The sequence below is a fragment of the Melospiza melodia genome, chromosome 1 (genome assembly GCF_035770615.1).
Source record: "Melospiza melodia melodia isolate bMelMel2 chromosome 1, bMelMel2.pri, whole genome shotgun sequence".
In the NCBI taxonomy this organism is placed as follows: Eukaryota; Metazoa; Chordata; class Aves; order Passeriformes; family Passerellidae; genus Melospiza; species Melospiza melodia.
This window is the reverse complement of record NC_086194.1, coordinates 18,337,049-18,359,514: the sequence shown is the minus strand read 5'-3', so window position 1 is coordinate 18,359,514 and position 22,466 is coordinate 18,337,049. Positions and strand designations below refer to the sequence as shown.

At 38.6% G+C, this 22,466-nt stretch overlaps 1 protein-coding gene across 8 annotated transcripts in view; it reads left to right on the top strand.

Annotated features, from left to right (window-relative positions):
• KIAA1217 (KIAA1217 ortholog) overlaps window positions 1-22,466 on the top strand; it is a 335,499-nt gene that overhangs the window by 99,576 nt on the left and 213,457 nt on the right. For 2 of the 8 annotated variants that reach the window (XM_063149872.1, XM_063149863.1), the window contains exon 1: window positions 4,961-5,261. The exons of 2 other annotated variants lie outside the window; for them this stretch is intronic. In XM_063149872.1, coding sequence (XP_063005942.1) covers window positions 5,042-5,261 — 220 coding nt within the window. In that variant the 5' untranslated portion in view covers window positions 4,961-5,041. Of the gene's footprint in view, window positions 1-4,958; window positions 5,262-22,466 lie in introns of those variants that run through there. 4 more of the 8 variants (XM_063149854.1, XM_063149909.1, XM_063150000.1 and 1 more) reach the window with 4 other exon arrangements.

Below are 22,466 nucleotides of genomic sequence, written 5' to 3'. Positions count from 1 at the left end.
TATGGTTTAATTTTCTAAATTTTGAATAGAAGGAAATATAATAGAACTAAAGGATTTTTTTCTGAGTTAGGTTTTTTTTTAAGACTTGGAACTGAGATAAAATTTTTATGGCTGAGTAGTAAATCTCTGGAACAGAATTTCCTCATATAAATGACAACTCTGCTTTAATTATAGAATCTTCTAGGCAGCTATTATATTAGAGCAGTCCTTAACAGACTTTCCTTTTTATGACCATATTCAAGAGTAACAGGACTTGCCATAAATACTGCTTGCTTTCTGTTGGAGGTGTTCACTTGTGTTTGAGTGAATGACTAGGTTCCTTTTGCATGGTTTATTTTCCCAGCAAGAATGTCCTCAGATCTATTGGAAATGTTTTAAAATGGGTCTCAATATATTGAATGTGGAGCATATTCTGTAGTATGCAACTATTTCAGAAATCATATATGAAGAAATAAAGCACTGGTACATAGTTCTAAGAAAGCTTTAACATCTGCAAAATTAACTTGTCACTAATTTTGCATGCTTCAGTTACTGGAAAATGTAGCTCTCTGAAGCACCAAGCTTTTTTTTTATTATTACATTACATACCTATCAGTGACTTGCATCTGAAATTGTTTTCATCACTGATCTTGTTCTTCTGGTGCCTATACATTTATTTCTCATTTCATGCTGAAAATGTTATGCCATCTGGTTACTTGCGTAATTTTGTAAAGAGAAGACTTCATTAATTTGCAGTTTTAACTTCTGCACCTGCAACTTCCATTTACTGGTGTAGCAGTTGTTGCCTGTCAATAGTTTAGAAAGAGTCTGCTGAAGCTGAAATATTTCTGCATACATATTTTTCTGTCTTTAGATACTTGCAGGCCAAAATCTGGGGGAGGATTTGGTAGGCTGAGAAAGCACCAAATCCTGAACTGTACAGCATCAAGTCCCAATTTTCCTGGTTCACATGCAAGGGATCCTCTCCTCTCCCCAGCTCTTTATGTGCAAATGTAAACTAGAATTCCATGGTTGCCCTAAAAAGGAAATTTCAAGCTTTGCAAATGCTTTGTTTGGATTAATAACATCTATAGTCACGTTTCTTTTATCCCAGAGGGCACAAACTTTTCTGAAGTTAATAGCAGTATCATAACCTATCTAATATGCTGTGGTAAAAATGCCTTCTGTTTGCTAACTCTTAACAAATTCTTGTTGTCATATTTCAGCAGCAATTTATTTTCTAGGCCGGAAAGAGGAGAGGTTAGTTTTAAAACTAAAAGGACAACGTTTTAAACAGTGTATGGTTTTCTAAAAATATTACTTGTTTACTTATATGTGTGATTATTCAAAAGCAAAGACTGCACTGTTGGTCCCTTAATTTCTGCTGTGTGAGGCTGTGGCAGAGTTCATTCATTGACCCAAAGCACTAGAAAACTTCCTACAGCACTTTCTGAAAACCTGACAAACTGAACTGCTTTTGCTGAATGGTAAGTTACATCAATATGATGTCTCTATCTAGCTGGAGTTGGTTATCTGAAATCAAAGGGAAAAGGGCTGGGTTTGTTTTGAACTTGTTGTTTGGGGGGTTTTTTTTGTTTGTTTATTTTCAGTTTTGTGGGTTTGTTTTGGGTTTTTTTAGTTCAAAAGAGTAGCTTGGGGTTTCAAAAAGCCTGAGAGCTGATGAAAGACTTGCTCCCTGTGGAACTTCAATGAGAGCCTGTGGTGAAGAGGAGGGACTGGCAGGAAGGGACCTGCCCAGAGCCGGGAGGAGCCCGGGCCCCCAGGGCAGAGGGGACCTGTGCAGGTGAGGGGGGAGCTGCAGCTGCCCTGGCTCCATCCCCATGCTTTTCCAGCCCAGGGTGCCCTGATTTACTGTGTCTGCATCCAGCCTGAACACAGCCTGCTGATGTTCTGGGATGGTTTATTTCAGGGTTTGGGGGGATTTTGGGGTGGAGTTTTTTGGTGTTTTGCTTTTTTGGGGGATTTTTTTTAAGGGTTTGATGGTGATAGCTGGAATCACCAACTTCACATCTCGGAGCCTTTGAAGCAAACAGAAAGAGGACATTTTTTGGGCAACACTGTGCCATAGATTGCAGGAAGCTAGAAGGGATGAATGACCAGAAAGGAAGCAAATCCTCCCAGAAGTGGCAGTCAGGCATGGGATAGTTTAGATGCTGGGGCTTTGGAGAAAGGTTGTACATCTACTGTTGGACAGATTAAAAGATATTTAAGCTTCCAGATTATAAATAGCTTCTGAGAAGTTTGATAATACAGGATGACAAAACTCTGTGGGGTGGTAGGGCACTTCTGGAGATTGCATAATCCACCCCCCAGCTCAGGCAGGTCAGGGCTGTGCCTGGTTGGGTGCTGCTTATCTCCAAAGATGGAGACTTCATGCCCTCCCTGTTCAACTTGTTCCAGTGTCTGACCACCTTCACTCTATAAGAAGCCTTAAATTCTTTTCCCCCCCATGTTTCCATTTGTGATTGTTGTCTCTTGTCCTGCTGCTGGGCCCCACTGAGAACAGCCCAGCTCCCTCCCCTTTTATGCCCACATCAGATGCTGGTGCACATGGAGAAGATGCCTCCTCCAGGCTGAGCAGGCACAGCTCTCCCAGCCTCTCCTCCCATGACACAGTGCCATCAGACACTGTTCCTGAAAATGGTTATCTTGGACTGGAGTATTCCAGGAATTTCCCGTGTTTGAGGAATGTGTTTGACTCACCCCATTTCTGCAGGGCTGTATCTCTGCTGTGAGAAAAAGATTTCTTGTCAAAACCAGGATGTCACTGCTCTCTTTCAGTGCAGAAGTGTCACCTTAGCATCCAAGTGGACAACTTAGGGCCTTTCCTAGCAAAAGCTGATGGATGGAGCTCCCTTTCTTCATCTTTCTTGCTACGTCACTAGAGAGAGCCTTAGGAAAATCTTGCATTCATGATGTCTTTGCTTTGCTCAGAAATTATTTTAAGTTACAGGAAACATGACCATCTAATTAGATTCCCCTTCACAGATGAGGTCATTCTTTCTATGAGCAACCTGTGATAAGGATGCTTAGTTTGGGTGAATTTGTAATGTACAGCAACCTCAGTTGGATTTTGCTTTAGCAGTAGTGATTTAAAAACTGAAATACTATTTTTGTTGTCACTCAAGACTGGATTTTATTTCACAATTGTTCTGTGTTTTGCAGAATTAAAATATGTCTTTGTAGTGTCAGAGGCATTATTGTCATGGCTTTAAAAAGCTTCTTAAGCATACAGCATTTGTGTCTGCTTGCACAGTGAGAAGTCATAATGGAAGATATTAAAAATTACAATTGGTCAAACAGTCCAAGATCTTGAGAGGCAATGACAGTACTTCTTAGGCTCAGTACAACTGAGCTGTCACATACATACTGGGTTTCACATTTTCTCTTCCTTCTTCACTCATTCTTTACTCCAGTTACGTGATTAATTCTCCATTCATCATTGTATCTCACCCCTGTTTCTGTTCTTCATTGTCTTCTGCATGACCTGCTGTGCCTGAGCACTGCTAATGAGCCCAGTTACTCTCATGCCCCTCAGGTCTCTCCTTGTGAGTAGAAATCTTGCCACTCAGAGTTCCTTCTGTGTTGATAATATAATATGCAGAATAATATCATTGCAAGGCTTTCTGTATTGCACTTAATCTGGCCCATTCTTGATGGGGCAACAAAGCAATAGACACCATGCTTTACAGAGAATCATAAACAAGTACCTATTTAATGTAGGACTCTTGGAAACAATATAGAAATAACTTGCAAAAATATTTTACTGCATTGCACAATTGCTGTCTCAGAAAATGAGGAAGGGCTGTAATAATTAAGGCACATTTTGTTCACCTTTTGCTTATTAAGCATTTCTCCTAAATATCTATTAGTAGGTTTAGCTTGTGTAATATTGATTTTCTTGTTTGTTCTAGTTTTAAAATAAAATGGACCCTCATATTCTATTAGAGATGCAGCATACTGGTTGCCTGGGATATTGAGAAATACATTTTAAAATACAGCATTAAGATTTTACTGTAACTGTAGCTGTGATGTTTTCTTTTGTTTGCACTGTGTTGTTTTTCTTTAGAAGTTGTTTCCAAAATTATGGTGAATGGAATTTTCTTTTCATGTGACCAAATGCTCTTTGTCTTGGCAGCATTCACAAGCACAGAGCTGGCAGAGAAAGTTAGGCAGGATTTGCCTGGGCATTTTCAAAGATGAGCACCCAGGAACTGAAATTTGAAATAATGTAGCCTGAGGTCTGGAATTTTTTCTTTAGCGAATCAGTAAAGAACATGATTATCTGTAGTGTGTAAGAAGCCAGGGGTTTTCTAGATACATATATACCATTGAAATAGGAAAGTATAATGGGCAATATTCTGTGCAGTGTTGCTTCTTAAACAATGCCAGTTAATAATAAGGGATTTGGGCCATTTTTCAAAGAGAGATAATATTTGCTGTCAATCCGTCCTTTCTTTTGGTGAGTTAGCTAAAACAGTGCTAGGAGAATATGCATCATTTAATCCAATTTGAGCTTGCACTGTGCTTAACTCAAAGACAAATGTGTTCTTGACATCAGGCATGTACCATGCAGCACTGAAGCAGTGTGGTTTTGGCACACTCTGAGGAAATCTGCTGAAACAAGACAGTGTTTGTTTGAGAGAGAGGGCTGGGAGAGGAGCCCGGGAGGGTCCCACAGGCAGAGGTAACCCCGAGCTGGGTGGTTCTCCACGCTGTACCTGCGTAGGTGGAGCGTTCCCCTGGTGCCAGGAGCTCCACACAGCCCCTGCAAGAGCTCCTGCTCCCCACGCCGTGGCTGGGGCTCAGCACCGGGACAGAGCCGTCTGTTTTATCCCAGCACACATTTGCATTCCACAGGTCTGGGGAGCTGCGTGACCACCCAACGCTGGGCGTTTAAAACTGATCAGGCTGGCAGCACAGCACTGCACATCCAGCTGCGCTGCGCACACAAACTCCCCAGCCTCTGTGCTGGAAAGTGAGCTGCGAAGGATTTTTTGAGGAATTGCTTTTGGAGCAGGTACATTCCTGCACAGGCAGGATGTCCAAACCCTCTCGCTTGGCTCGACCTGTGTCGGCTAACACAGCTCCTAAATCGCCTTTGTCTAGGAAAGAAGATTTTAACAGCCGGTCACGAAAAATTAGGCTAGGGGAAAAGATTTTGAGAGCTGGCAGCGAAGGAAACCTGGTTAAACAGCATCAGCAGGAGCAGGTGGAAATCACAGAAAGGCTTGTGCCACGGAGGGCTCCTTTCCTGAAAGGTAACTGGTAATTTCATGCTGCAAAAAAATAATCAAATGCATTTGCAATCATTGTGCTTTTAATAAACCCCAAGCATCAGTTATTGCATAATATGGGGTATATGTGTGTGTGTATCTGTGTGTGTTGTTTCTAAACAACGGATTCTTGTACATAAAGCATTTGTTTTGAAAATAAAAGGGCTCAAAACATTTTTGTTGTTCAGTTTTGGCTGGGTGCTGTGTACAAGCTAAAAATGTTGAGCTGTCAAAATGGTAAATCAAAATCTTTTACAGTCTAAATGTGCTACTGTATTGTGAAGCTTTATTTGAAATATTGGTTTGAAGTGGGAGAAGTGTGAGAAAGATTAAAAAGGGAAAAATAAAGCGAAAATAGACATCAGTGCAGGCACAGAATCTTTAAACCCTACAAGTAAAACTCTTCTTTGTGGGTCCTAACAAGGCAGCTGCAACTATTTCTTGTATAAAAACTAAACAGATCAAGTGTATTTGGAAAGGCTTAAATGCTTTCAGAATGCAAACAAATGTGGAGGATAATATAAGATTACAATCTACTTTCACTGAGCTGTTGAGCAATGGGCTGCAGGAGCCCTGCCTCTTTTTAACTTAGTTTTTCTGACAGTACTCCTTAGAACTGCATTTAAAAGTAGCCATTTAATCTGCATGGTGTAAAACGAGGTAAATTGCCATTCAACCAGGAAATAAAAGTAGTACTATTCTAATTTTACTCTTCATAGAGTTTATATTTAAATACGAACAAGAAGTAGAATCCCTTCAGTACAGAATAAAAATTGCTGTCCCTCCATCCTAAATCCATAGGAAAAAGAAGTGTAGATTATAGACCTTTGTAACTTGAAACTGTACTTTCATTTCACACACATGGCATCCAAGGTCACAGTTTTTATTCCCACTTGAATAAGGTTTAAAAGAATTTTTCTTTCCTGCAGCATGACTTTTATTATTTCACAAAGAAGGGAAAAGTGATGACACCTAGTCTTACTCAGGGAGACAGATGATCTGTTTGTTTCTACAAAGGAAACTGTGTTTGAAGCACTTTATTAATGGCAGAAGAGAGCAAATAGAAAAGCTGGAGGTGGGAGGGCTTAAATTACTGATCTCACTCACAGAACCTCTTGATTATTTAGCACTGTAATGTGGAAACTCATTTCTGATCTTGAGAAGTATTGCAAAAAGGAAAACCTTTATTCCAAAAAACAATAGATGTACAATTCTTTATGCCTTGGTAACCAATGTTTATTGATTTTATAGTAAATTATGTTTCCCAGTCAAGTTTTTAAAATTTGAAAACTTTCATAGAAAATCCTGTAACAGTATGTTTTTCACCAGGTTAAAGTTTTTTAAACAGCAGTTTATTCCCTTTGTATTTTCTCATTTATTTGGTGCATTGAGAAAAGGAAATCATGTGGCATTTACAGAACAAAAAGTGTATCCTTTTAATGGGATGTGATTTTTATGGCAATCGCTGTTCCTTTATCACTTTACTCACTTTATCACCTCACTTTATCAAAATGTTGTTGGACTATGCTTTACAACTTCAAGCAAGGGTTTCAATCATTGCTTAGAATTTTAGGTGAAATTTCTGTAAAGGGAAGTTTAGTGTATATCAGTTGTGCTACAGCATGGCATGTGCTTTTAGTATTTATAGCTTACACTTACTGTCTTCTTGAGCATGAATTAAACCTGTTAAGTACTGGCTTTCTGCATTGGGATGGTTGTTTTAATTTAGACAAGATGTTACTGTGAGTTGTTTTTGTAAGAGATGCTGAAGAACAAATATTGATACTTCTGAAGGGAGCATACTATAAGGGAGATGGAAATGCACAGTGTGGGTTTTTTTCTCTGGAAATGGGACTGTCTGGATGACTCCCAGTAAACTCCAAACACTGGCCAAAGTGATTTGAAAGAAGTTTTGTGAGAAGCAGGGACAGACCTGGATGGTGGAGGGACAGTAGATATGGCAGAAGCAAAAAAAACATAGAAGCCCCAAGGCAGGGCTCTGGGGCAAGGGCTGAGTAATACAAGAGAGCATTAACAGCAGCCAAGGGTGTTTATGTGGTCTTGAAGAGGAAAAGTGGAAGAGGTGGCAGAGGGCTGGTATAGGCTGAATGAGATGGCTAAAGTAGGAAATGGCTTTTAGATGGATCAAAGGGGCTGGCATGGAGAACTGGGAGCAGGAGATTCTGTTACGTGGAGAGTGGGGTCCTAAACAACCTGACATGGAAGAGGAGTTTGACCAAATGTCATTCTTTGTTGTGTCATGTCAGTGAAACCCCATGGTTTTGTGTATGTGCACACAGGAGATCAAGCTGGCTTGTCTGGATTTGTTTCTACTGTGGAATTTTACATGGGCAACACAATGCTGTTTTTGGTTTCTTTTATAGTTTTCAATTAATACCAAAGAGATAACACGAATGAGTGGTGCTAACAGCAATCCAGCAAAGCTCAGCACACAACAGATAGGAAATACAAAATTGTGGCTATAATTTCAAGGACTGTAAAGCATGATGATTCATTTTAATTACATTATATGTTGGGAGGGGTTTCTACAGAATTCTTGCCCTGCGTTGTGCAAGGTGAGTTGTACTTAACTGAGAGGTTGGGTTCTATTGGCAGGAGGGCACCTTAAGGCAGAGACAAAAGTAATCCTTGTAGGTGAAGCCATGAAAGGTCAGAGTGGATCTCTCTGACACTGAGGGCTGTGTGGCAGAGACAGACATGCTGCTTCAACTTTCACAAGGGAAGGCTGGCTGTATGGATTTGTGGTTTGGTTTAGTTGCTGGAAGTGCAAATCCGAGACCATGGGTTCTGATTTGCAGAGCTGAAACCACGTAACAGTAACTGAAGTCAGTGTCAGCTGCAGTTTTATTGTGTGAAATACTGTCTAATGCAAAGGACTCAAGAAGGTCATTTTGTACTTACCTGTTACTCTTCATATGAATTTAATGGACAACTTAGACCGTAATTTCTCTGGGTGCCAGGTTCATCTTGCTAAAAGAGAAAGGAAGTATTATTTTATAATGAGGAATACTTTGACCCAGGCTACAAAATTTGTTGCTTAATCTTCAGACCAAGAGTGGGAAACAGGGTTGCAGAGACAGTCTGAGTCTGGCATTTCCCACCTGGTGAGGGACTTTGTTTGCAGACTGAACATCATTTAAGGATCTGCTGGTTTAAATAAAAGTGGAGATAGGTAAACCTTTCTCTTTTAATTTTCACTTTCATGACTGAATCAATTAAAATAGGATTTCTTCACCTCTGGGATGTGTTACTGATTGGAGAACTTTATGAATTTCTGTTACCCATACTTTCCTCCAAGAAAAGCAGAGAATATACTAATGTTTGTCTTTTCAATTTCCTTCCTCTGTGCCCTTTTATTGAGTTTTGATATTTGCCTTATTACTTGGCTTCACATTGCTTCACTTTACTTTATTTTTTACTCTATTTTTCTCCATTGCACTTTCCTCCCCGGTTTTTCCTCTGCCCTTTACTTTGCAGTTCATGGTGATTGGAATGCAAGGCCAATACTTTTAGACTAAACCTTTGGTTATCTCATATTCAGCTGGATCCAAAACTAGACAAAACCTGTTTGTTCCATCCCTAGTTATTAGAAGGGGGCCAAAGGACTTTGGGGATATAGTGGGATTCATAACTATGCTCTCTTCATGTGAAGCAAGCAATAAGAGCACCATAGAAAGTGGAATTAATTATGTTTTCCCTATATTGTTTTTATGAAAAACTCCAGTGACCATATAACCCATATGTGTATTACTAATTATCTCCAAGAACCATAAAAATTATGGTTTTTAAATAGATACAGAATAATGGCCAAAGTTTAGGAAATATTCTGTCTGACATTTGAGTAATATCTATGGAATGTTTAAGGCCAAGAACTTTATTTGTCAGGAACTTCTATTCCACAGCATTTCCTGACAGGGATGTACCTACAAATACAGAACACATGTAAGACTAGGGGTTGGCTATCCAAGGAGGTTTGTTATTAAAAGAATAGCAAAGGAAAGAATGTTAGTATTTAGCCTAAAGTATTTTTGTTTCCTCTGCAACTGTTTTAGATTCACGAGGGCAGAGAAGAAAGATCTTGTATATATAGTACTTGTGTATACAAATGTTCATTATTTCACAAAATTAATGCTAGATTTCTTCTTTACTACCAATACTTTTTGTTTTTCAAATTGAAATGCAGGTTTTTTTACTGTGATCTAAAAAAGAAAAATCAGAAATTTTACTGTCTTTTAGAGTAGTCTGAAAAACTGTAGTGAAACTAGGGCTGGTTTCAGATATGCAACATAATACAGTTAATGGTTCAAAATTTTGAGCTTGAGATGTAGCTTTGATAATGTATAGGGACTATATTATTTCATTTTAGTATATTAGTATTAGAAATAGAGAAATAACGTGGGCCATTAGATTACACAATAAATCTAGGTAAAAAAAATCAAGCTGGAAAAGAGCATTATTAAGATAACTCTTGGAATTTATAGTTGCAATGTAGAAACAGAGGCCAGGCATGAAACAGTAGACATTCTTTCAATTGCCTATATGAACATTTATTTCTATATCTGCTGAAGGATGACTTCACATGGAGGATGAATAGGGCAGCTGAACATGCCTCCTTCCAGCTAAGATTATGCAGTATATAAAGTGGAGTTATGGTTATTGAAAACTGAATGTCTGGACATTTGTTTAGGTAAAGAATAATTGGCCTACCTTTGTTCTTATTTGCTGTGAGATCATGACTCAGACCCAAGCATAAAGTATACTTGAGCTATTTTTTTAAGCATGATTTCCTCCAAAAATTGGTCATGTCAAAAATACCTGGCAGGCTTTCTTTCATTGGTAACCTTTTTACCCATTATCTGAATTTGTGCAATTATGATGGAGAGGTAAGGGTCTCCAAAAAACTGCATTTCTATGATAAACTGAATACACTGAGCTGTGTGGGATATGCTGTTCTCTACCTGTCAAATAGTACATGTCTATATTTTTCTATAATGCTGTGGAAAATTGCTGGCTGGGTGGAGAGGGAAGACCTGATTGATATTGTGTTCAGGGAAGAGCTGCAGTGTGTGCTCAGCTCCCCTTGCAGATCAGAGAGTTCACGTGTGGGTGACACCTCGTGAGAGCCCTACCCAAGGGACAAACTTGGGTTGGAGCTCACAGCTCCTGTAATTCACTAGAAGAGAAAATTCAGATTATGGATGAGACTGCATGAATTCTGATGGTAACGTTTTGAAATAGAATGTATACTGCAGCCTAAGTATAATTCAGTTTACCAAGTCAGTAGTCAATCCCAAATAAAAAATAATAAAAGAAAAAGCTGCTTTGGAAACCAAGTTACAGTAGTTGGCTTGCTTAGAGAACTATTTTTCAATTGCAGAAAGTATATCCACTTTAAAAGTTCTGCCTCTGGGACCTGGCAGGAAAAGGAGGAGAGCTCTATGCATCCCCTTGGGAAGCTCAAGATCTTCTGATTATTTTGCTGTAAAGGCATGAGGGATGAGCAAAAACTTCACCAATTTTTTCCACAACTCTTAAAAAGTTTAAACCATATAGATGAGGGAATTTTGGAGAGGTTACAGTTTTGGGGAAAACCAAGTAATAGTTTTTATTTTTGAACATTCATTTTTCCTCAAATTATGTCTTTCTGAAATCTGTCAGAGGTTTTTAAGTTTAGATCAAATTAAGGAAATTAATGGATGGCACAGACTGTAGATATTCAAATGTTCCTCACTGGATTCCTGCTCTGTAAATCAACACATCAATATCACTTTCACATCTTTAGGCTGTAGGTATATATTTTATACAGAGTGTATAATTTTTCATGTATATACAAAATCTGTAACAGTGGAAGAATGTCACCTAAGTGACATGACTTAATTGGAACCATAGTATTTCAGTATTAGAGATTTCAGTGGGTGTCAGTCAAACAGTACCATGCAAATCTGAACTAATTTAGCAAACTTTGAATGAGAAGGCTCAGAAATATTAGTCCTACTGTCAAAATCCCCTCAAGCCTAACTGTTTCTGTGAAACAGGTTTTTTCTGTCCAGAATTGACCCTATTAATAGAGGATGTATCATTTTTGAGTGTACCCTTTTATCAAAACAAGAGCTAGCATTTTGAATCGAAAGCATAACTTTCAGATTTATTCATTTATTTAATGTTGTGGATATTCTAGTAGGTTAAAAAGTTACTTGTGAGTCCTGAGTTAGTTTATTTATATGATGTCAAGACAGGAGTTTTTCTACAGTTGAGAGGGTTTTGACTGAAAATGGAAAGAACATCACTGAAATACAGTGAAAAGAAATAGCAATGCTCATTTATTTAACATGTATTTGATAAGCTATGTTTTCTTTTGGTGGATGGACTGAAGTGTCCTTCTAGGCTGAAATTCAGCTCCTATCACTATCTGTTGTTATTCTTGTCTGCTAATTAAGTGATGGATTGAACTTCCTTTAATTTTCAGGTTAGCTCACATCATCCTCTGAAATGGGATTTTCAAAGCTGGACATGGTGCTCCATCACTGAGTGCAGTGGAAGGATTATGTTACAATTATTGTGGATAAATGTTTATAAATCCTAGTGCAAGTACAGTTTTTTGCACAATGGCATGGTAATGTTTTAAGCTTCTGATTAACTCCTAAAGCTATTTTTGCTGTTGATCATCTTTTAACTTTAGGCATTGAGGGTTTCCCCCTGACCCAGAAAGACAATCATTCCAGCTGATCTTAATTCCTGAATCCTTTCTAGTATTGTAAGTGAAGACACAACATCAGCTCTTTTTAAATCTTCTGGTATTTCATTCATCGTGAGTGAATTCAGGTAAATATTAAGAACGCAGAAATATTCATCTGTTAGTTCTTGTAGTGCCCTAGGATGAGATCTGTAAGATCCCAGCACACTGTCTGGTTTCATTCCTTTCCTTTTTAGATTTTCTTGCTGGTATTAATTATGGAAGACACATGGTCACAGCTGACCCTCTTCTTGAAGTCTGATATGAGAAAGGCATTCAAAATTCTGCTTTCCCCACACCATTTGTTAAAAACTGTCTTTTCCCATTGAATAATGGATCCATCTTTTCTTTGCCCTTCCTCTGGCAATAAGAAGTCACCCAGGCCTGATGTTCATTTTAAGGAGAGGAAAAACATTCTGGGCCCAGTCATGAACCAGTTAAAAAAAAAAAAAAAAAGGCAAAGCTGCAGACACATGAAAAATCAAAACATCTGGAATGCACAGCTAGCTGGCTGAACACATCTAGGCCATTAGGATCCAGACATTTAAGAGCAGGCAAAGCTGTACTATTACTGGGAAATAAGTTTTATGATGGCCATCTCTTGCTGACATAGGTTGAGGTTGTGTCCTGCCCTAGATAAAATTTATCTTGAGCCTCATATTTTGAGTTTGTGAACATGCTAAGGCCCTTGCTGCAGCTTCAGCATATGAGTAACTTCCCTTGCAGTGAAAACTTTGGAGACCTTTCCTCAGCTTTCTGTCTTCCAATACACAGATTCATCTGCAGCATCTAGATGTGGCATAGACAGACTTCATTAATTGTTTGAAATTAAACTTTCTAAGCACCTCTTGTTAGAAGACATGGGAAAAGAGGTTTAGGCAGAGGAGGTGTATATACAGCCCTGCTGTGTGAGGTGCAGGCACTGCCTGGCTAATGTGCAAGCTTCACAGACAGCTGCGCTGCCTGGCTGCATCTTGGCCATCACCTGGAAGGTGCATCACCTCCTTTTGAGGCTGCAGATGTACCTTTTGCCAATGATGTTCTGCCTGTCTGGAGATGGTTCCTCTCTCCCCCATACCTGTATGGCTGCCAGAGCCAGGAGATTACGACTCCTTTCTCTCTCATGTACCGCTTTCATTAGGGCAGAGGATAAATGCTATGCACATCACTAGTGAGGGTGATCAAATAGTACCTGGAGGTGTTAAAATTAATCCAGCAGTTTGAGACCAACATCCAGCTTCACTTAAACACATTTTATGCTGAGCTGTAAGTTATTATTTTGTGGCAGAGATTTCTCAATGAAGCCTTGAGTACGTGATAAATTACCTCATTCACACACTGGACATTCCAGGAAATGTTAAAATCATGCACTCAGTTCATGCACTAGCCATGCAAACTCACATGTTACACTTGGATGTTTTCCAGCCTGCACATCTCACTGTGCAGTTTGCTTTTCCTAGTGATCCTGTGCCCACCCTTTGTCATTATCTGAGGCTCACCCACTGCCTTTCTGTGTTCCCCATTGTTATACAGTGTATGCACTTACAGGATTCAGTTTATCTTTGTGCTGAATTACCTCTCATATTACCATAAGGGAAGTATCACTTCCCAAGAATGCTGTCTTGATGTCTTGGAACTAACTGAGCTCTTCCTTTGCAGGGCTCTGTAGCTCACAGCCCTGTGTACTGCAATGGTTTGCATGCTCCATGGCTGGGCAAGAGCCTTGGTGTGGGGCAAAACTGCAGCTTTTAGGCAAATCAGACTACTAACATGGAAAGCTGTCTCTACACAACCTCAGAAATCCTTCCAGATCAAGCAAACAGTTAAAATTGTTCTGCCTTTAGTGATGGTTTAAATTGGTTCTGGCACCAGAGCATCCTTTGGGATGTTTGTGCACATGCACATGGATACCTCTACATGAGTCCTCTGCCTTCAGCTGCCAGGGGAGTTTCTGGGAGACACAGTGGTGGTAGTTATTGCTGAGTAAATATCAGACTGGATCATCTGCTCAGGAGATAGTTTTAAGTAGGAAAAAAGTGTAACTAGAATTTGCTGGTGACAAAGTGTTGGTTTATAGTACCTTGTTTTGTTGGGCTTTGTTTTGAACAACATCAAATTGATGTGTATCACTGCATATAAAGTAAATCGAGGAGCAAACTATACTTGTTCCAAGTAATCTAATTCTGCAATATTAAAGGAGTTAAGAGGCTGATCAACCATACAGTATTTCTCCATGAAAGATACTTTTGTTCAGATGCCACTATGTCCTAATATTAAAATAAAAGCATAGTAAAGAGGAGCTTAACTTATGTCATATTTTGTTTGTTTTCCACATTCTTACAAACCAGTCTTTGCTGGAAAGTTATGATGGAATTGTAGAGACTCATTGTAAGTAACCCACTGCAGTGCTTGTCTTCACAACTGCTGAAATTAAGGAATGGTGATCCACAGCGTCAGGGCAGCTGCTGCTTGTTAGCTGGGTTGTTTGGAGCAGACAAAACAATTCCTTCCTGCTTGACTGGCAAGTTATTTTAATGGAGTGTAAATTAAAGATTTCAGTGGTGTTCCTAGTTGCATGAAATCCCCTTGGGTTACTGCCTTACTGACATGACCTCTTCTAACATTAATGCTGTTGTTGTTGCTTATCTGGAGGTGTTAGGAGCTGCTGCCTCATCCTGGATGCCATGGAGCTACTCCCTGAAATATCTAGGAGCTTCATTTAGCAATATCCTCCCGTTTCAAGGACTGAATACCAGTGGCAATAGCCTTGATCTCTCCTTTTACTCATGTGCTAAATCTAAACTATGCATCCAGAGATAAAAATGGTGGCCTGTAGTCATCTTCTGTATTTAGTAATTCCTGTTCAGCCTTGAATGAAAACTGTAATTTTTCAAGTCAAAAATGGACTGCCTTTTAATTTCTTTTTTAGTCAGCTAATCACTGAAAATTCAGAAAATCATATTTTGTCAAAAGAAGGAAATTTCCACCAGTGCAAAGCCAAAAGCTTTAGGAGAAAAATGTGTGATGCTCCAGGCTGCTTCCCTAGTGCATGATAAAGAACATTGCTGCATGGTAGAGAATATTGCTCCATCATAGCTGACCCCTAAAGATACACAGATGTGAACTACAGTACCAGTTTAATAAAGATTTCTGTATTTTCCTCTCAATAGTAACACAGGAGTTAAATTTTAAATGACAAGTTACAGCTAAAAGCACTGATTTTTCTTTAGTCTAGCTCAGTACATAAGCACAGGCCTTATTCCAGATGACATGATAGAGATTTTTCCAAACCCTCTGTGAAAATATTGGTAGAAAATAGCAGGTGCAGCCTTAATTTTCACTCTTCATTGCAGCATGTTTAAGCTCACAGTCCTAGCACCAGTTGGTTTTTATCTTCCTCAAAAAGTTCTGTAATGCTTATCAGTACATTGACATTCCTGACAGCTGGAGCTGTTCTGTGCTGCTCAATGGCATGCAACAGCTCATATCTTTATATCCCATAGAACATATATCTATGTATTTCATATAATAATTCTGATAAAATGTCATCTCTCAAGCAGAAGTGTTGTCATGTTACATATTTGGAAGCCAAATCCAATAGTTACTGACCATTTTGAAGTGATGCTGATAGGATGTGGGGCTGATGAGCCCAGGCACTCAGGAGTTTGTCAGACACTGTTCTGGAAAGATATGAGAGGAAGTTTACCCAAGTGTCCTTATCTCTCCAGGAGGCACATTGTATTCTCTAGCAGTAAGGAAATGCAGCCAGCTGATGGTACTAGATATTCTTGCATCATTGAAAAAGCTAACACATGAGATGAAAATCCTGTAGATTGTGACAGAACTATTTCTAAAGAGAGTTTCTTAACCTTCTAAAAAGATTGTAAGTAAATTTGTTTATTATTTTCATCTGTAAGTTTGCTTAGAGGACATTAAGAGCAGGTACAGGTCCACTTACAGTTTGAATCCTTTTCTATGCATGTTTGCTTTAGCTGCCATGAAGCTGTGATGAAGTGGCCACTGCCTGACCTGTGGGCAGTGTCAGTGTGGAATGGCAATCTGCTCATTGCCAGGACTGAGGATTCCTGATCAGAAGATTTGTTTAAAAAATACGTGTTTTGGTCAGTGGAAATGCAGACACAGCCTGTGCCTACGGATGGAACAGCCAGGACTGCCTTACCTCAGTCGTGCCATGGGTGCAAGGGTTTGGGGCAAGGGTTGCTTGGTGGATTAAAAGTGCTGTAAAGGAAGGGGATGAGGTGTGTGTTAGGAGCTTCTTTGGAAGATGAATTCTCAACAAAATTGGTGGCAAAATCTGTGTTTGCACCCTGATGATACATGGTTGAAATACTCGAAACCCTTGTAAAGGATTATGAATTTTTTAAATGAAAGGTGATATACATGCAGACAACATTACTGATATTTTCAAAGGAAAAACTGAATGAGCATCTGATAGCACTTGTGTTGAAGATGATAAAAATACTGTGTAAGATCTCTTTTAAATTACCACAAAATTAGTTGTACAGAAATTGATATAAATACCTTTTCAGTTTTCAGTGATTTTCAAAAGAATACATTCAGTAACTTCAAAACAAGTTCTAAGTACTTCAGCTTTAATTTTGTGATTAGATGTTTCTAAGGATCGAAAGAAGTACATGTGAGCTGTGAGCTTTTCTGTTTTACTTTCTTAGTTCACTGAAACAGGACTTATATAGACTAGAGGTAAAGAAAGCAAGCACCCTTACCACTTATTATGTTTTGTCATCTTTGCACAGACAAGCCTTGTAAAGTCAGCAGCATTTTTAAGACCCTTGATATCTACACATGATATTTATACACTTTTTCAGAAGGGAAGTGCTGTGAAACTGTCACAAACTTAATTTCCAACAGAGCAAAAACCCCCAAAGAACTAAAGAAAATAGTGGGTTTGGATTATGCAATCAGTATGAAATGCACCCTATCTGCATTGGTACTAAACATTGTCATAAATATTTTTAATTATTACATGATTTTGCTAAACCAAAGTGATGTGTATTCAGCAGTTCTATTGAGTAGCCATAGTCCATATTCATAGATATGTGGATTTCAGTTTTTTGATGTGTCTTGATATGTGAAACAGCCAGCTGTAAGGAGGGGAAGAAGAGTGACTTGCACTAGTAGATTTAACTGGTCACTCATCTATTCACTCAGTGTACGGGCTACAGAGTCCTTAGGCTTTGTTTGATAGCAAACAAGATTTATGGTTTCTCCTAGCCTTAAGAAAATTCTTGCACCGTAGGAGTAATGCAATTCCTTATTTATCTGTCTGGTTTTGCTCTCACCTTCATCTGTCTGTAGGAGCTGGGGAGCCCTTCATCTGTCAGCAGCAGGCAGCCTGAGCACTCTGTTGCTGTGTGTAATCAGTCCTGTTGCAGCCCTCTGGACAGGTTAGGAGCTGGAGAGCACATTTCCTCAGCCAGGTACCCTCTGATGGCTGCACCCTCCCATTTCACCAGCCAAGGCGTGCCAGGACGTGTGTCTGTCTGTGTCCCCTGGGCAGCAGGGAGGGAGCTCTGTCTGCAGCCTGTCCAAATTGCCACTGTCCCCCCGAGCACCTGATGAGCTCAAGGCTGAGCTGTGGGGAGGGCACTGATGCTGTATTGGATGTGCCTGCTGAGCAGGTGTCTATGTAATGATAGTAAATATCATTGACCAGCAACATATCAGTATGCTCAGTGTCACAATAATATAGCACACTGCCTTGCTGGCTATTTACTGTCTCTAATATCAGGCTTAAAATTTGTAGCTAGGTTAATCTAATAGTATGCTTGTATCTTATGAAATACTTTATCTTAATACAGTAATGTAAACATTACCTTTAAAAGGTTCTGGTATTTCTTCCACCTACTTTCCAATACATTTGACTCCAAATAAATCCTTTTTAACTGTTTCTGCAGTTTATAAAGAAATGTGTCCACTTATTAAATCCAGACGTGCCATTTGTTAAAGGAATTGCATCCTGTGAGACATCCTGGAGAATGTTCCTTTCATCTTTTAAAAACTGCTTCAGTTAAATAAAATGGGTATTCAGTCTCCCTGAGTTCACTTTAGTGAATGCTGTAATGCTGACTTCAAAATAAATGGATATCTGGAAGGAGCATGTTCCTTCCTGCTAAGCTGAAGTTCTGGTATTTTTAGTATAGTACAAGATGCCTTATAAATGTTGTATCTGGACAATTGAGCATAATGCATCTAAAGACAACTCTTTTGGTTTCATCAAAGTCTTCTCATTGGGGAAACAAGAGATAGGAGAAAGCTTTGGGATCATACTACTAATTCCATCTGGTAAAGTCTAGCCTGCATTGAAGGGGCAGTTTGAGATCTGGGTTACTTTATGATAGTACTGAAAGATGACTGTAATTGGACTCAGAGACACTGAAATGAGAGAGAAGTAAAGCGGTTAAGAATTTTTGGCTGGGCTGTGAATCTGTCTGATGTTATTGTTAATGCATTAAAATAGTATGTACTGTATATTAATAGACCATTGTTTTAAAATTATTCAGTGTTGTTCTCTCCTGTTGTCAGCATTTTAGGTGCAATAAATTACTAAAGAAAATTTTAAAAACGCTGTGAGCACAGACATCCAAGTGAGCTCCTGCGTGCCAGATGAATGTCTAAAAATTAAATCACATGTTGAGTTTAGATTGTGATCATTATTGATTACCTGCAGAGACCAGATGGGGACACAAAAAGGGATCTGAAGAGTAAAATATTTGCTGCTTGTAAGGGTATGAGATACCTGAACCTGAAAAGAAACAGAAGAGGGATGGGAAAAGTTCTTACAAATGCTATTTTGAGTGAAGAATGACTGTGATACTCCTGTTGGAGTGGATCAACAAGGGCCATATAAAGATGGAGAATGACACAGGTGAGAGCTGAGATGATCTCCAACAGATCTGTTCAGTAGATCATCCCTAGAGAAGACTTGAAAGCAAGAAAGTTCCAGGCAGCTTCATTATTATATGTCAGAAACAAAATAAGGTCATTGTGAGTGGTGGACAGTATGCAGCTCCCTCATTTTGTGGGATTGATGAGAATAGTTTTAAATTTATGAAAAGGGACACGGGAGAAAGTGCAAGAGAGACCCAAGTGATGCCTGTACAAGCCTTGAAGGCACAGAGAAATTAAAATTGGACAAATGAGACTACAAAAGTAGATAAAGGAATGATATTATGAGGTGATAGCTAGCAAGGAAAAGCTAGTTCCATTGTTAGAAAAATCTTGACATGAAGATTTAGTTATGGAAAAAAATCCCATCTCATCTGGCTGAGAGTTGGGTGAGGTCACTTTGAATTGTGGAATTGTTGTTGCATCAGTGTAAGGATCCAGGCAGGTGCAGAGGAGCTATCTGTGCTAAAGGGAAATGAGGTGTTACCCCAAAAATGGCAATGTGTCCAGGAAGCCTTGTGTTGGCAAGAAGAATCAGTTGAGTGTCTGCACACATTAAGGGCATAAAGCTTTGAGAAAAGGAAGGTGGGATGAGAATAGAACCTCCATAAATAAAGAAAAAAAAAAGGAAGAAAAAGTAAGATAGAAGCTTTAGTGAGGTAGTGTCACAGCAATCCAAAGGTGGATAGGAATAAAGACAGGGAGAGAATGACTCAGAAACCAGCATAGGTCTGTGAGGTTTCCAGTGGGCAAATATTTGAGAGGTTGCAGACAGCAGTTAATTTATCTGGAATAAAAAGTGCAGGGACTACTATATAAGGCAGGCATGAATGTCATCCTTAGCCCAAGGTTCAAAAAAACTGCTTGAAATAATAAAAAATATATAATTGAGATACATTGTAAAACAGTTCCCTGTGTTTCATTGTATAAATAATGATCCTAAAAATAGCATTAAGCATAAGCAAGGAGTCTGAAGGTAATGGAAAGAGGATTGGCCTATACAAAGAACTGTACCACAAAATTCAGAAAACATGAGAATGAATTGTAAATGTCTAAGAAACTACTAACAAAGATGTAAGTATTTTTCTAAAAATAAAAATTGCAAAAAGTAGAGAAGAATGGAAATGCTGTCAATGGAAAAAACGCTAGAATTTTGACATGAATGGTGATTTAGATGGATGGGGTTTAGATGTAATAGGTAGCACTCCTCATATTTTAATGATTCTATAGAACCTGAAACAAATGCAGGGCATCTGATAGCAATGATTATGCAGAGATGGAAATTCTTACCTCCAGGGGGAAGCAAAACTTAAATTATGTAATTGTTTCAATCAGAAGAGACCATATCATCCACATCCAAGAACTTGCATAATATTCCAATTCCAAAAGCAAGTACTTTTAATAAATATATCACATCAGTTGGTATTACCTGGGGAAATAAATGAAAAATAGTACTTAAATTGGAAAAAAAATTACTCCATTAGAGAGCATTACTGTAATCTCGATAGTATGTAAAATCTTCTAGGAAAAAAGGGAAAGATTTTAAGGAAAGAATAAGCAAATGACACAAAACATGGTAAGTAAGTTAAGATACAATGTAGGATCTCCACAAGGAGGTCATGCCTGACTAAGCTGATGCCTTTAGTAGAAAAAATAGCTAAGTTAATTCTCTAACCAAAAGAAGTAATGGCATATCCACATGGGCTTCAGTAAAATACTGTACTTGTCATCTGCTGAGTAGAGATTTGTTCACATAGGAATTACGAATGAGTTGTAGGAGGGAAAAGAGAATGCGAAAATTAACTAGAAGGAAAATTGGAGCTGGAGGATGGGTTGGAGGTCACCAAAGGATTTCCCAAGGACTGACTATGGGATCAATCTTAGGAAATGTTTCCTTTACTGATTGTACCACGAAAATGACAATACTGGGGAAAAAAGTCTTGATGACACAGGTTACCAGAAGGATTATGGTGAAACTGGAGTTTCATTTAGAAGAAATGGGATGAGCATATGAGTTGAAAAATATGACAGACTGCTGTCAGAAGTAAAGGGCTGTGGACTTGGGAGCTTGTATCAGGGAGAGGCTGGACAGGCATGGGAGTGCTAATTACAAGATAATTGAGGCATCAAAATGAGACTTTTGTGGAAAGTAGACAGATTTGATTCTAGCATGGATCACCTGGCAGTATAAGGAAATATGTTCCCATGCAAGGAAGCCTTAGTGCTGCTAGGTGTGTGTAAAGTATAACAAATAAAAAATCTGTGCCAGTGTGATCATATATGTAAGAAAAGTAAATTTAAACTGTTTCAGGAGCCTAGGCAGGTTTCTAAAATGCATTGGGGAGGGGAGAGACCATTTTATGAGGGGAGAATAAAATCCTTGATTTGTCTGACTCTGTAAAAAGGAAAATTGTGAGGAAATACAGTTGCTGTCTCACACAGAGGAGGATTTGTATATAAAAGATAGTTCTAGCACAAAAAGAAATAATTGCACACTGATCTTGAGAATCTGTGGGCTGGAAATTTAGGCAGCTTTCAAATATAAAGCACAGTGGGAAAAGGCACCTGACTAATTTTTAGAAGAAAAATGTGTTGATTAATGAAAAATAGTATATCATGTAGTGCTGCCTACAGGAAGGGATTTGTAATAAAACTGATTTCCCTTCCTAATGAAAGGAGACACTGGAAAGATGGGGAGGGAAGACTTTAAAATAATACTGGTAAAGGTAACATTATGATATACTTACAAATTATGAAACTCATGTGGTTTTGATTCAGAAGGATGGAAAGCCCCATATAATACAGATGTCCCCAAAAACTACATACCACAATAGGTTTTTAAACAGAATTTTTCTTGTCTGGGGAGACTTAGACTAATTTGGCCCCTTTTTACTTTTTGGAGAGTTTTGTTAAATCAAAACCTACCTACATTTCTAAGCATTTTAAACATTTTTTTCTGCTTTCTTTTAGTAAAAGTGATTTTCACACTGTATATCTGAAAAAAAAAAAAAGAAAACCATACTGCATCTGGAATTTTGCTGAGTTTTTCACGTAAAGCCTTGATGTATGCCAAATGTGACTATATTTTGCTACATATTTATAACAGTAATTATTTTTGATGTTACCTTTCTGCAGTAAGACACAATTTCTTGCAACTTATGGGAAGCATAAACTTTATTACTCTCATATTTAGCAGAGAGAAGAAAATCTCACAGCATATGAGTAGTTAGTGCCTTGTATTAATATTTCTATGATTAGTATGAGAAGTTGAGCTGATTATTTTTATAGCCTGATTAAAAAAGTAGAATTGTATAAATGGGCTTAGTGCAGTGCTGTGTAATGCAGTCCTCCTCATGGCAGCAAAGAAGGAGGAAAGGTTTCTGCTGGAAATGGCATTTGGTGTAGCTCAGTAATGCAGTCTTTCCTACAACAGCATAGAAAGATATTGGCAGCCTCAGGCTATGTTTCCCATAATGTCACTTTAGTTATTCCGCTTTTTTTGGGCTTCC